Source organism: Gnatocerus cornutus, chromosome 7, assembly GCF_029298725.1.
Source record: "Gnatocerus cornutus isolate USDA-ARS CGAHR chromosome 7, icGnaCorn1.1, whole genome shotgun sequence".
NCBI classification, from domain to species: Eukaryota; Metazoa; Arthropoda; class Insecta; order Coleoptera; family Tenebrionidae; genus Gnatocerus; species Gnatocerus cornutus.
Genome location: NC_142239.1, coordinates 12,984,094 through 12,998,789, shown reverse-complemented (window position 1 = coordinate 12,998,789; position 14,696 = coordinate 12,984,094). Strand labels below are relative to the sequence as shown.

At 34.2% G+C, this 14,696-nt stretch overlaps 1 protein-coding gene and 5 long non-coding RNA genes across 16 annotated transcripts; 3 read left to right on the top strand and 3 right to left on the bottom strand.

Annotated features, from left to right (window-relative positions):
- Nucleotides 1–1,118: 1,118 nt before the first annotated feature.
- On the bottom strand, nt 1,119–2,571 carry LOC148171145 (putative inorganic phosphate cotransporter). Its single transcript, XM_088041462.1, has 4 exons — nt 2,380–2,571; nt 1,645–2,328; nt 1,457–1,589; nt 1,119–1,412 (listed from the first exon to the last, which is right to left on the bottom strand). Exons 1-4 carry the CDS (start codon nt 2,563–2,565, stop codon nt 1,159–1,161), a joined length of 1,257 nt encoding a protein of 418 aa, XP_087897588.1. The 5' UTR covers nt 2,566–2,571; the 3' UTR covers nt 1,119–1,158.
- Nucleotides 2,572–2,898: 327 nt separating this feature from the next.
- Nucleotides 2,899–3,695, top strand: LOC148171144 (uncharacterized). Its single transcript, XR_015770451.1, has 3 exons — nt 2,899–3,230; nt 3,291–3,538; nt 3,591–3,695. It is a non-coding gene; the product is annotated as an uncharacterized LOC148171144 (long non-coding RNA).
- A 611-nt stretch (nt 3,696–4,306) lies between these two features.
- Nucleotides 4,307–5,609, top strand: LOC148171143 (uncharacterized). 4 transcript variants are annotated; one of them, XR_015770448.1, is made up of 4 exons: nt 4,307–4,359; nt 4,410–4,903; nt 4,950–5,122; nt 5,402–5,609. It is a non-coding gene; the product is annotated as an uncharacterized LOC148171143 (long non-coding RNA). The 4 variants fall into 4 exon arrangements; XR_015770450.1 differs by having other exon boundaries at nt 4,436–4,903; nt 5,430–5,602; XR_015770447.1 differs by having other exon boundaries at nt 5,430–5,602.
- On the top strand, nt 5,609–8,162 carry LOC148171142 (uncharacterized). 5 transcript variants are annotated; one of them, XR_015770445.1, is made up of 7 exons: nt 5,610–5,726; nt 6,093–6,239; nt 6,291–6,394; nt 6,445–6,568; nt 7,461–7,625; nt 7,742–7,890; nt 7,941–8,162. It is a non-coding gene; the product is annotated as an uncharacterized LOC148171142 (long non-coding RNA). The 5 variants fall into 5 exon arrangements; XR_015770444.1 differs by having other exon boundaries at nt 6,085–6,239; XR_015770443.1 differs by having other exon boundaries at nt 5,910–6,239.
- Nucleotides 8,163–9,406: 1,244 nt separating this feature from the next.
- LOC148171141 (uncharacterized) lies at nt 9,407–10,962 on the bottom strand. The gene is made up of 4 exons (XR_015770344.1): nt 10,870–10,962; nt 10,688–10,821; nt 9,921–10,065; nt 9,407–9,636 (listed from the first exon to the last, which is right to left on the bottom strand). It is a non-coding gene; the product is annotated as an uncharacterized LOC148171141 (long non-coding RNA).
- Nucleotides 10,891–13,306, bottom strand: LOC148171140 (uncharacterized). Of its 4 annotated transcripts, none has more exons than XR_015770341.1 (7): nt 13,215–13,306; nt 12,946–13,155; nt 12,559–12,686; nt 12,377–12,513; nt 11,537–11,642; nt 11,303–11,486; nt 10,891–10,980 (listed from the first exon to the last, which is right to left on the bottom strand). It is a non-coding gene; the product is annotated as an uncharacterized LOC148171140 (long non-coding RNA). The 4 variants fall into 4 exon arrangements; XR_015770342.1 differs by having other exon boundaries at nt 12,113–12,513; nt 12,946–13,143; nt 13,215–13,303; XR_015770340.1 differs by having other exon boundaries at nt 12,946–13,143; nt 13,215–13,303.
- Nucleotides 13,307–14,696: the final 1,390 nt, after the last annotated feature.

Genomic DNA, 14,696 nt, shown 5'->3' with positions numbered 1-14,696 from the left:
AACTCAATATTTTAGAAGTGTTTTTTTTTGTCGTTACAAGTTACAACTCAGTTATTTGTTGTCGAATCTGAATTTAAGTTCCAGATTTGGAATCTACGGAAAATTTTGCACACATTGATGTATAAAAACTCAAGTTTACTCGAAAAAATAAGCGAAATGTCGATATCAGAAGTTTGGAATAGTTTTAGTCATAAATTTTTGCATTCTGCGTAAAATGAGTCGAAATTTGTTGAGTTTGCCTAAGAAATAAACAAGGCATTGACCAAAAACTGTTTGGAAGTGGTCATTTTGGGGTGATTTTCAATCACTGTTTTCAATGTAAAAACGACGTTTAATACCTTTCTATTATATGAACATATAAGTAACTATTTATACGTCATTTTTCCTACAGAGTATTTGAAATTTACAAAACAGCCTTTTAGAAATTAGCATGATTTTAAAGGGATAACTTAAATAACATAATACTATAATAAAATATTTGTAAATCTTTCATTCAAACAACAAAAACAAGCTTTTTATTGATGGGTGACAATTTTACAAATGTGACAGTTCAAGTTTGACATTCCGTAGTAATAGCAGTAGTTTTAAAAAATCTGCATTGGGTAAATCACTCTGCTGAACACCCAATTACAAATTATTTTAAATTTAAAGTCTACAACAAATTCTCTGCAAGAAAAATGAGGTCAACTTGACACTAAACTTAATCTTATCTCTTCGCAATTTGATAAAATCTACTCTTTTACACGTACCTGCCTTTAATACCTGAATTAGTTTTAATATTAATTTTATCCTGTTTTTATTTTTTTTTGTTTCGGCCATGGTTTTATTTTTATTCTTAGTTCAAACTTTTAAAAATGGTGGATGCGCCGGACTAGTAGAGAAGTGCTTATTATTATAATATCAAAACTTTTATTTTCCTCTAACGACCAGACTTTACTAAAGATCTCCATCTTCCTTATCTACGACAAAAAATTACCCAAAATAACTAAACCACTTCCATACCTTTGCTTTCATCGTTCCAAGACTGCACCTCTCTAGAAGCAAAGAAATCGAAAAACAACGCAGTCCCAACGTACACTCCTGCAGCTATACAGAAAACGTACCTCCAGAAAACAGGATCGATCTAAAAAACTTTTTATTTTTCAAACTACAACCACCTCATCGTACCTCTTCATATGGGAAAACTTTAACAACGAGCGGTGCTACAATTCCGAAAATATTTGATAAACTGTTGGTGATGCCCATAAGAACTCCCGCGTGGTTTGGAGACAAATCTATGTGATTGACATGAAAGCCACTGTACACTCCTGCGTTGAGTCCAACAGAAAGAACTAAAAGAGTTATTTCTAGATCTTTTTCCGAAGAGTCCACGAAACTCACAGCGATTAAAGCTACTGATGGTCCCATAAGACCTATAATGGTGTTTTAGTAATTGAAGAAGAGAATTGAAGAAGACCGATTGAATTAAAGATCTTTCTGACGGCTCCGATGGAGAGGTACTTGCGTACTATCAAAAAGTCAGCAATGGGACTGAAGACAAAACTTAAAAGCCAGAGGACGAAGTACGGCAACGCTGAGAGTAAACTATTCTGTTGGATAGGAAAATTCGGATAAGAAGAAAGTACAAGTTGTTACTATACTTACATCGGCGATTTTGAACTTCATCACCTTCTCCATGTAGGAAGGAATCTCGTTTAAAAGAGTCCAGTAACCCCAGCATTGACCACTGTGAGCTACCAGCAGTGCGAAGAATGGTAAAGAAGTCACAATGGATTTCCACGGAGTGGGAATCTCCGGCTTGTCGTCATCAGCAGCACCACCATCAATGTACTCCCGTTCTTCTTTTGACAGTCCTCCATGTTTCGCCGGACTATCAGCTCCGAAAAACACCCATAAAACACACCATGCAATTTCCAGACCTCCATAGACGTAGAACGCTGTCGGCCATCCAACACTAGACGCTGCGATCATGCCAGTGAGTGGAAGAGCGATGACAGTGCCAAGAGCGCCACCGGAGTACACGAAACTGGCAGCTTTGGATCTTTCAGAGAGCGGTGCCCATTTCCCTAGAAGGTTGTGGAGGGAAGGGTAAAGAAATCCTTGGTTGAGACCTTGGATGACTCGACAAGCTATCACTCCTCCTTCACCTGCGTTAATTGCCATTATTGGAATTAAAATAGTGAAGATCGAGCCGATGAAGATGGTCACCGCGAGGAACCATTTCGGACCAAAGCGTTTGACTAGCGCACCGGCGCCGATTTGGGGAATCACATAGCCCCAGAAGAATGCCGATAAGATTGTGTTCTTTTCGGTCCACTCAGGAAAGGTCTGACGATGAGAATAACACGGTTTTATCATTTTTCACTTTAAGAAACTCACCGGAACGTCCGAATTAGTGTTGTTTTTATCCATCATCGCCAGAATTCCTACAGACATGTTAGTTCGAACTCCATAAGATATGAATGCCGCCAAGAAGATCATAAAGATTTGTAAATGTCTTCGTCCTAACAAATTCGCTGGAAAGTCGCATGTTAGAATCTTCGTAAGTGAACTAGCACCCGTCATCTTAAGTAAGATTGAAAATGAAAACTGTGCGATCGTTTTTATAATAATAATTTGAATGTTTTTAGATTAGATAAAAATATTAATCTGTGATTTAGAAGCGGAATGCAATTTCTATTGTCCTTTGCAAGGGTTAATTTTAAGCTCTTTCGAATCACAATTATCTCACGTGATAACACTACTACGTTTACGTCAAAATGATAGTAAATTTTAATGGAAAATATTCGTCCTTTCCAGTGATGGACCAGATAAGATAGGCCCTATTTTGAAATTCTGTCGGCAAATAGATTGATAATGCGAATCAATTTAGTTAAAATTTTATTTTGCCGTTTGTGAACGATAACCACTTATTAATTTAACATACTTCTTGCCCAAAATTTGGTAAGATGTATCTAACAACAGTTCGTTTTAGGATTTTAGGATTTAGGCCCACAGTCAGCACTTTTCTACAAATTTTGAATTTCCCTCCATGAGTTCAGATTCAGATGTCAAAAATACTTGTTTGTGATTGGCTGTCTTGGTTTTGATTTTACGGAAATTGCAGGGTGCGTTGATTTTTGACATTTAAAATTTCGTTTGTTGAACATCGCAACTTTTGATAAAATTGCTTTAAATTGGTGCTGTTGGGTAAAATGTCGACTCTTCTCGGATGAAACTTGAAAAAAGAGGTAGGTTAGATAATAGTGGTTGTAATACAGCTTTTCAGCACTCTGTATCTACAATTTCAGGTTTTCATTGGGAAGTGGAAGTATCTAGAGCTCTGTTGCAACAAAAGCAAGTTTTGGTTAATTTGGCGAAAGTGTGGACACAAGCTTCAATGTAGCGTAAGAAATTGTGATTTAGAGATGAGATGAGAGTTGGACAATGATGAAGTTCATAGACGTGTAATTTTATACTCTTGATTATCTCAGTGCTGTTCAAACGGGAAGTCAAGTGGTCTCACAAACCTATCGTTTCGGTTGAAATTTGGAAGCAGGTAAGCTGAAAATTGTTTGCTTTCAAGTTTTCCCGGAATACTTCAGTTTTAGGCTGTGTTGGTGGTGAAAAATGAAGAGTTTGGTTTCTCAAATTGATAGAGGCAGAAAAAGCACAAAGAAGTTAACAATAGGACAAAAGAGTGGGAGGTTTTGGAAACTGAGGGGTCGATTTCAAGTGTGACTTGCGTTACTGCAAATCCCATTTGCAACATAGCAACGCCAATCACATTGCTCATACCTTGGCAACGGTTGCAAATTTGCGTTAACGCAGTGACTTGAAATCGACCCGTAAGACTTACATGAACGCCCTTTCAATTGTGCAGCAGACATCATATTTGTTCACTTCTCAATGACTGTTAACACGAAAAATTATTGGTATGGTAATTAATAAGTTTATTATTGGGCGCATGTCTCATTTTTAGTAATTTTACTTTGTCAAAAAGGAAGGATTGGCTGATGTTTGATGATTAAAAACTAAAGATTGAATTTTCTTCCATTTTGTTGAAATTTTTAATGGACGTAATTTTTTTTATGCCTACTAATGATTGTGCCTACGTTTAGGCATAGGTAATTTTCCTTAATTTGAACAATTCTCTGGTAATTTCAGATTAAAACATTGGAAGTGGGGCTGCATGGATAAGAAATAGAAATCATCATTGTCGATTTTATTATCAGCTTTCTGGCCATGGAACAAAAACAATTTTATTCAAAAATCGTTAACAGTTTATTTGGAAAATTCAAGAGTTGGACCTTGTTACTTGAAAAAAAAAAGAAAAAAGTCTACCACCTTTAGAGAAATGGAATCAGAGTGAGTAAGCAGGTAGTATTTATTGGGTAACCAGAATTGGTAGTTAATTCATTTATTTATAGATCATAATTTTCAAAAACGGTCGCAGAACATCCAGAAATCTGTTTTTATGAGTTGAGGAAAGACATAGTTGGTGTTAGTGTTAGCAGATTACTCTGAAATGTCAAAATCTGGTAGTAAACAGGTCTACTAGCAGCCACAACATTTAGAGCTTTATGTAAAATCAATAGGAACAAGAATTTGAAATTTACAAATATCAGGTAGATTAGATAACATTGTTTGTAATGCAGCTTTTTAGTACTTTATACCCACATTTCCAGGTTGTTTTCATTGGTGAAGTATATCTAGTGATCTGCAACAAGAAGCGTAACTTTGGTTGACTCAATAAAAGAGTGGTAATAGATATTAGTTGAGGGTAAGAAAAGGGGAAAATTTGACAAAGATGTAGTGCATGGATGTGTGATTGTATACACTTGGTTATCAGTGGTGCTGTTCAAATGGATATTGTGTGGTCTTGCAATCTTGCTGGCATCATTCAGTTGAAATTTGAAAATGGGTAAGCTGAAAATTGTTTGCTTTCAAGTTTTCTCAAAATAGTTTAGGTTGTATTTGCAGTGGAAGTGGAAGGATTTTGTCTTACCAGTCGCCAATACAAGGAAAAGCACAATATTGAAGAGAACATCAGAATATGGGCACAAACAAGTGCCAGTTTTTAGAAAAGGAAAACTACTTCAAGCTTCCAGTTGTCTCAAATGACCAAGCAGAAAATTTAAGGGTATGTTAAAGATTTTATAAACAAAGAGAACTTGTGGGAGCTGATATTTGAGCAAAGATGTACTCAACTTTTTTACTTTTTTGATTTCTCTCTTAATTTTTGTTTGTCAAACTGGAGAAAAGATTGATTATTAATCTTTGCGTTAAATAGTCAAGTTTGAATTTCCCTCTCTTTCGTTCAGATTCCACTGGACTTGAAATGGACCAAAAATACTTGAACCTGATTGGTTGAATGAATAATGTGTTTTTGTGCCTACCGACAATTGTGCCTACTTTTTAGGCTTAAGAAGGCTTGCTCTTGCTTTCAGAAAGTGGGGTTATAATTCCATACAAAAATTTGAAGAAGTTAGGAATGATCTCGATGTTGTTACCGTGAGACGAAAAGAACAAACTTACCGCCAACAGAGAAATAGGATCGGAGTAAGTAGTATTCATTAGGTAACCTGTCTTTAATTCATTTACTTAAAGATCATGCCTGAAAACTCGGTTGCAAAAAAAAAACAGAAATGTACGAAGTATTTACTGAAAAGTGCCAATGATTGAAACTAGCGAAGTATTCTACTTTGTGGATTTTGGAGTGGTATTGCAAGTTGAAGAAAGACAAGGTTAGAGTGTTGGTATTGTTATTGTCCCTGATGATAGTTGGTTGATAGCTCTAGAATCCCAAAGCTTGATAGTAAAAAGGGGTACCAGCAAGTTCTAGATTTGGAGCTTTATCTAAAATCAATCATGAATTTGACTGAAATCTTTGAATTCTTTTTGGCTATGATTAAAACATTGAATTTTAGTATTTTCATCTCACATGCACTGCTAAATTGAAGCCATTGGTCTAAGAAGGTGTTAATTTATTCTGAATTATTTTTAGAAAACGACGTTTTGCGTTTGTGTTCAGAACTTTTTCAGCTTCAAAAGTGCTTTGTGCTAACAAAACATAAGAATCATCATTGTTAAGTTTATTATCAGCTTTCTAGGAATGGAACAAAAGTCATTTCAAACACAAATCATTGACACTTTTGTTTTGGAAAATTGGAAAATTGAAGGAATTAGAATATGAATCTTGACGTTGTTACGTGAGACGAAAACAAAGAATTGATCACCTTTGGAGAAATCGAATCAGTGTAAGTTGTATTCAATCAGTACAACTGCGTCTTCAAGTCATTTATTTTTAGGTCAACATTTCCGAAAACGCCGTCGCAGAACATTCAGAAATCTCTAAAGTGCTATTTCAAAGTTTCAACCTTTAAAAGAAATGAGATGTCCTAGTAGAATCAGAGTAAGTAGTATTCATTGAGTAACCTGAGTCTTCAAGTAATTTATTTGTAGATTAGCAAATCTGAAAAGGCGGTCGTTGAACATTCTGAAATCTCCCAAGTGCTGTGAAAAGTGCCAATCTTTGAAAGGAACGAGATAGTCTAATTTGTGGATTATGAAGTTGAGGAAAGACAAGGTTAGAGTGTTTGGGATTTTTGCTGTCTGTATTGTTTGATGTGGCTGATGGCTCTAACATGTCAAAATTTGGTAGTAGGTCTATCAGTAGCTAAAACATTTTGAGGTTCATGAAAAGTCAAACTAGGAACAAGAATTTGACTGAAATCTTTTAATTCTGTTTGACCACAAGTAAAATACTTGATTTCACCATCTTTTTTTTTACTTATTAGCTTATAATAACCACTACTAAATTGTGTCATCTGGTCTTAATTTATATACCATCTTGTTACTTACATGTTCTGGAGTTGCTTGCTTTTATTTACCTTAAAATTATTGTCAGTGTTGAAATTTAAAGCAGCAAATTTTGTCACTTGTTGTCCATCTGTGATCTGGTAAAAGTTTCTTAGTTTCCTTTGGATGTCCTAGGTGCTTATCCAACCATTAGATGGGTAGATGCAAGATCTGTTGGTGTGCTTAGTCACAACTTGACTGAAGTGTTCTAATTAGTAATTTAATTATGGTAGTTGACACTTGGATAAATAATTTCGGGATAAAATTGGTATCAGACGAGAAACCGGAAGCTGTTCGTCAGAAAAGTTTTGTTGTGCAATTCTATTTAATGGTAAAATCACATGATAGACTGCTTTAAAGGGTGGAAAATATTAGGGGTTTTCAAGGTGTTCGCTGTGTTTGTCAGGCAACTTCTTATCTAAGTGTTAATTAGAATCATTAGTTTAGTCAATTTTGAATCTCCCGCTTTTTTTTTCAAATTTCCACTGGACTTTGAATTGTCAGAAATACTTGAATCTGATTGGTTGAGCAAATTATGTGTTTTTGTGCCTACCAACAGTTGTGCCTACTTTTTTGGCGCAGATTGTTTTGCTAAATTTGAATAATTTTCTTTTTTTCAGACTGGAGAACCTTGGAAATGGAGCGGACTTGTAAATTTCTACATTAACTTACGGGAACAAAACTGTTTAGAGGCACTTTTGTTAAGAATTTACATTTGAAATCTTGACGTTATGTGAGGCGAATGTTATCTGGATCACCTCTGCAGAAAATGGTAGATTCTTTTGGTAATTATTTGCATATTATGGTGACAAATTGCAACAAAGCCATTAACATTGTTGAGTTTTGCTTTGTATATTTGTTTTTATAGCAATACAGAATGTAAATTTAAAATATGTTTCAGGAAAGAAATTGTTATCTGAAGTGAAAGGAACAAGTCAGGGAAGACCTTTTTTTCCAAGAAGAACACAAATGAGGGATAAATCATGCTGTGAAAGGAAGCAAACTAGCAGAGAAATAAAATTAAGCCCTGGAGGAATAAAGACTTTAAGAGTGAGTAGTTTTCATCTGGGAAACTGAATCTTCAGTTCATTTTTTTGTAGATGATTGTTCCCAAGGCGCTTTTGCAAACAACTAGAATCGTACCAACGGTCACGCAAGTGCTAACGATGGAATGAACGCGATATCTTGAGTAGCATTTAGGAAAAAGCTTGGTTTCTATGCCCACAAACAATCTTGGAAGCTTTAAAACGTTTTCTACTTCAAATCGTGTTCATTATAATTTTGTTATGTACTTTGTTAGTAAATAAAGTGAATAACCCTTTGTATTGTTGATTATTTATAATAATAGTTACTTACACTTTTCGAAATTTTTGAATTTTTATCAATGAGTTTTGCTTTTTATTCATTTCACTTGAAAGCAAAAGTTAAGGTTTGAAACTTGGCTAAGCCATTTAGCTAAGATTTTTACCACAATTTTGTTGAGTAAGCGCCACCTTGCGGAATAATGCTGAACTGTTTAGTTCAAAGTGTTTGCCACCAGAGGGCTAAACTTTTGGTTTGAAACTTGGCTGAGCCATTTAGCTAAGATTTTTACCACAATTTTGTTGAGTAAGCGCCACCTTGCGGAATAATGCTGAACTGTTTAGTTCACAGTGTTTGCCACCAGAGGGCTAAACTTTTGGTTTGAAACTTGGCTGAGCCATTTAGTTAAGATTTTTACCACAATTTTGTTGAGTAAGCGCCACCTTGCGGAATAATGCTGAACTGTTTAGTTCATAGTGTTTGCCACCAGAGGGCTAAACTTTTGGTTTGAAACTTGGCTAAGCCATTTAGCTAAGATTTTTACCACAATTTTGTTGAGTAAGCGGAATAGAATAATGACAACTAGTTATTAACCTTTTTTCACTAGAAAGCTAACCGACTCAAAAAAAATTTCGATTACAAAATTGCCGGAACAAAAAGGAAAACAAGTGTCGTTTAAAAATTCAAAGTTAAAGAATTTGTTTATTTAAGTAATCAATTAGTACAGGACATATTTTTTTATTTTATTACAACGCAGTTTGAACAGCAAAAAGATTCTTCAAATAACTAAATCGAGATGAAAAAAACAACCTGTGCAGAACTTAAATAATGCTAAAAGTAAATTAAAATTTAGGTGACCAAAACTAAAGAAAAGTTTAGGCAAAATGACCAAAAACTAATTTAAGATAAAAACAAAACATTTAGGGCCCGATTTCAAGTCTGTGGCGCAAAATTGCGTTGACGCAGTTGCTAAGATAGCATCAGTTTGATTGGGGTTACTAAGGTTACTCTCATTTACAATGCCGCAAGTCAACATAAAATTGGGCCCTTACAGTAGAGAACAGAATGAACAGTCCCAAAATTTAGAATCAAGTAAGTATTTCTAACATACGAAGTTGTTTCAAGTTTGATTCTTTTATGTGTCACAAAATCGATTAACTTGTGTCTGTCTAGAAAACGCTTGATTTCACATGAGCCCTGATGAGAAAGTTTTCTAAAGAACCAGTGAGAAGCTTTTCTACTAGTTTTGTTACCTTGGAAAAATTTCTCTTACATGTGGCCAAGTAGAACAACGTTTACAGCAAGAGTACAACACTCATCTGATTTTCCCCAACTTGTGATGATGCCACTTCAAAATCCTCAAAGTTGAATATCTCGTACCTCACAAGCGATGTTGGGTTAACTCTTGATCTATTTTTGTGAAGTTGATAACGAAATTGTCATTGATGATTTCTATTTCATATCCATGTAATCCCACTTTCAATGTTTTTCAATCTGAAATCAGATTTGTTTAAAATTCAGCAAAATTACACTTAAAAAGTAGGCACAACTGTTGGTAGGCATAAAAACACATTATTTGCTCAACCAATCAGATTCAAGTATTTTTGGTGCATTTTAAGTCCAGTGGCATTTGAACAAAATGGAGGAAAATTCAAATTTTACTTTTCGACGCAATTCTTTTTTCATTTTGACAAACAAAAATTAAAAATTGAAAATATTGAGAAGTTGACTAAATTTTTGTTCAAATATCACCTCACAGAAGTTATTAATAAACATACCCTTAAATTTTCTTAACCCTCATTTGAAGAGGAAACAAATGATGTGTCTTTCAACCAGAAGCTTGAAGTAGTTTACCTATTCCTGAAACTTCTACTTTTTGTTCACTACAAGTTAGTTTCTTTCCTCTTCCACCACAAACACAATCTAAAACAGAACAATTGTGTAAAAATAAATGAACAACCAGTGACGAAATGACAAAATTCAGTGCCTTAAATTTAATCATTGATTATTTAAGTGTTAAACAAAACCAGCCAATTCCCAAGACATGAAACATCATACTTAATGTAAATAAAAAAATGACAAAATAGGAGACAAGATAACACACATTGGCGCAAGATGTTAACTCTTTCTTTTCATAAAATCAGTTAACGTTGCCAGACTTTTTTTCTACTTTAGTAGATGGTATTAAATAAATGAAACCTCCTAAGAAAATATGTTTTGTTAGCACCAAGTACTTTTGAAACTGAAAAAGTTCTGAACACAAACGTAAAATGTTTTCTGAAAATATTTAAGAATAAATTACAACTTCTTGCACCAATGGCTTCAATTTAGCAGTGCATGTAATATAAAGAATGGTGAAATTCATTATTTTAATCACAGTCAAAAAGAATTCAAAGATTTCAGTCAAATTAACGATTCTAGTTAGATTTTACAGAAAGCTCCAAATCTGGCACTTGCTGGTATATCTTTTTACTATCAAGTTTTGAGACTTGACTTAGAGCTATCAGCCACATCAAATCAAATCAGGGACAGTAAGAATACCAACCTTGTCTTTTCTCAACTTGCAATACCACTCCAAAATCCACAAAGTAGAATACTTCGCTAGTTTCAGTCATAGGCACTTTTCAGTAATACTTCGTACATTTCTGGATTTTTTGCTACCGAGTTTTCAGACATGATCTTTAAGTAAATGAATTAAAGACAGGTTACTTAATGAATACTACCTACTCCGATCCTATTTTTCTGTTGGCGGTAAGTTTGTTCTTTTCGTCTCACGTATCAACATCAAGATCATTCCTAATTTCTTCAAATTTTTGTATGGAATTATAACCCCACTTTCTGAAAGCAAAAGCAAATTTAGCAAGCCTTCTTGAGCCTAAAAAGTAGGCACAATTGTCGGTAGGCACAAAACCACATTATTCATTCAACCAATCAGATTCAAGTATTTTTGGTCCATTTTAAGTCCAGTGGAATCTGAACGAAAGAGAGGGAAATTCAAACTTGACTATTTAACGCAAAGATAAATAATCAATCTTTTCTCCAGTTTGTCAAACAAAAATTAAGAAAGAAATTAAAAAAGTAAAAAAGTTGAGTAAATCTTTGCTCAAATATCGGCTCACACAAGTTCTCTTTGTTTATAGAATCTTATTAATTAACATACCCTTAAATTTTTTTCTTGGTCATTTGAGGAAGACAACTGGAAGCTTGAAGTAGATTTCCTTTTCTAAAAACTGGCGCTTGTTTGTGCCCATGTGCTGATGTTCTCTTCAAATTGTGCTTTTCCTTGTATTGGCGGCTGGTAAATGACAAAATTTTTCCACTTTCACTGTAAATACAACCTAAAACTAAACTATTATGAGAAAACTTGAAAGCAAACAATTTTCAGCTTACCTACTTCCAAATTTCAACCGAATAAAGGCAGTGAGATTGCAAGACCTCATGACATCCATTTGCACAGCAACATTGAAGACCGAACTTTATCTTGGTCCAATTCTCTTCATCTACAAATGCCAATTTTTACTGTCAATGTGTTAAACAAAAGCAGCCAATTCCCAAGACATGTATGTAAACATCGTACTTTTAATGTAAATAAAAAGATGACAAAATAGAGACAAGATAAGACAATTGAAGCCATTTAACTCATTTTTTTCATAAAATCTGTTAACGTTGCCAGATTTTTTTCTACTTTAGTAGACGGTATTGAAATAGTTAACACCTCCTAAGAAAAAAATGTTTTTTGTTAACACAAAGTATTTTTGAAACGAAAAAAGTTCTAAACACAAACATAAAACGTCGTTTTCTCAAAATATTTAAAAATGAGTTAACACCTTCAATTTAGCAGTGTATGTAAGATAAAGAATAGTGAAATTCATTGTTTTAATCATGATCAAAAATTATGCAAAGATTTCAGTCAAATTCATGATCTTTGATTTTACATGAAGCTCTAAATCTGGCACTTGCTGGTACACACCTTTTTACTATCAAGTTTTAGAATTTTAGAGGCACCATCAAGCTACATAGCATAAGCAATGTTCAGACAAGATATTCTGTTATTGCCAAGATCACCCCTCACTCTTTCTCACTTTTGTCTTGCACCGCCTAGATCGCCCTATCACAATTATCTATTGATAAGATGAAGATTCGATCGTACTCTGATAAGCCCAGGACCAAAATAAGCTAAATCTTTTGTCCAAACTCAAATCATCAGGGACAGTAAGAATACCAACATTCTAACCTTGCCTTTCTTCAATTTGTGATGCCACTCCAAAATCCACAAAGTAGAATATTTCGCTAGTTTCAATCGTTGATACTTTTCAGTAATACTTCGCACATTTGTGAATGGTTTGTGATCGCGTTTTTGTAAATGTTCTTCTGCAATAAATATTAAAGACAGGTTACTCAATGAATACAACTTACCCTGTCTCAAATGACGGTAAATTTGTTCTTTTCGTCTCACGTAACAACATCGAAATCATTTCCAACTTCTTCAATTTTCCAAAAAACTTTTGTAGGAAATTATAACCCCACTTCCAATGTTTTGTACTCTGAAATCAAGAGGTTGTTCAATTTAGCAAACGTCTAAAAAGTAGGCACAAAAGCACATTATTCACTCAACCAATCAGATTCGCGTATTTTTGGTTATTTCAAGTCCAGTGGAATTTGAACGAAATGGAGGGAAATTCAAATTTTACTCTTTAACGCAAAGAACAATCTCCCTCCAGTTTGACAAAACAAAAATAAGAGAATTGAAAAATGGAGTGGAACCTTCAAACATTGGCTCACACAAGTTATTAATTAACATACCCTTAAATTTCCTTCACAGTCATTTGAGGAGAGATCAAATCATGTCTATTACTTGAAGAAGCTTGAAGTAGTTTTCGTTTTTCAGAAACTTCCACTTGTTTATGCCCATGTCCCAATGTTTTCTCTTCAATTTTGTGCTTTTCTGGCATTGACAATTGGTAAAATACAAAATTCTTTCAGTTCCACCATAAATACAACCTAAAACTCAATCTTTGTGGAAAAACTTGACGGACTTTCCATTTGTGCAGCACTGATGACCAATTTCTTACGCTAAAGTGAAGCCCTGTTACCACACTCTCATCAAATTAACCAAAACTATACGCTTCTTGTTGCAGCAGATCACTAGACATTTCCACATCCCCTATGAAAACCTGAAATTGTAACTACAAGGTACTGAAAAGCTGTTTTACAAACACTATTATCTAACCTACCTCCTTTCCTCAAATTTCGACCGAGAATAGTGGAAACTTTACCCAACAGCACCAATTGAAAGCAAATTTATCAAAACTTGCGATGTCCAACAAACAAAATTTGAAATGTCAAAAATCAAAGCACCCTGCAATTTCCGTAAAATCAAACCAGCCAATCACGAGCAAGTATTTTCGGTGGAAACACAGAGGGAAATTCAAATTTCGTAGAGATGTGCTTCACTGTAAACCTAAAACGGAACATCCTGGAGTTAGTTACACCCACCAAAAACAAGAACAAGACGAAAGTAATAGCAAATAAAATATTCTAATAACTTTAACTCTACCAGAGTAGTAAAAAAGTGAAAAGCAACAGTTCATAGAAACGATGAGAGTTTAGAAATGTAACATTTTCAATAAAAATTTCCAAACAAAATACTCATTTATTTTGAATACCGCATTTCAAGGTCATAATTTGTGAAACTTGTGAAGCTCTACGTCAAATTTGAGAAGATTTATCCATTGAATTGAATATAAACGAGTGCTGGAACACCCAAAAACCTGTTCGTGATTCTTTTCAATACATAAATCCTCTTAAATTTGTTGCACAGCTCCACGACTGTCACAAATTATGACCTTGAACTCCGATATTCAAAATAAATGAGGAGTATGTAAGAGTAAATTTAAACATACCAAACAGTTTTTCTTGATTTATAATGCCTCATTCTTTACATCCACGAAACAGTAGAACATTGCATTTTCATAAAACAATAGAAATTTTTAAACCAGCATTATCCACAAGGAACTGTAAAGAGAGAAGTTAGCGTCAAAACAACCAACCTCAAGGTTAACAAAAAAAAATATGAAATTACCCAGATTAATGATAAAAAGGTTCATACTGCTTCTACTTATTTCTTCAAACAACAGTAATAATTCAAAATAAGTCTCATCTCTTGGAAGATGCAGTTATTAGATTTTAGCGAAAAGGACACTTCAATCTCATCTTTTGCTGCGAACATAATCAGAGTTAAATGTAGTTCAATAACTGAGCCTGCTTACCTCTAAAGATCTAAATTGAAATGGAACATAATCGAATTCTTGCCTCCACACTTTTATGTTGGAAACGGCAAAAAGAAGTTCAAATTCATACAGCAACTTGGACACCATTTTGTTCACGGTTGCCACTACAAAAATTAAACACCTATCTTCAGAACTAATATTATGCATAAAAATCTAAATATACAATACCTTCTGAGTTCTTATTTAAAGAGATTCTTCTGAGAACCAAAAGCCAAGACGTACAGTGAAGACCACATCGTGCCTATCTTCAGAGCAGTGTCTCTG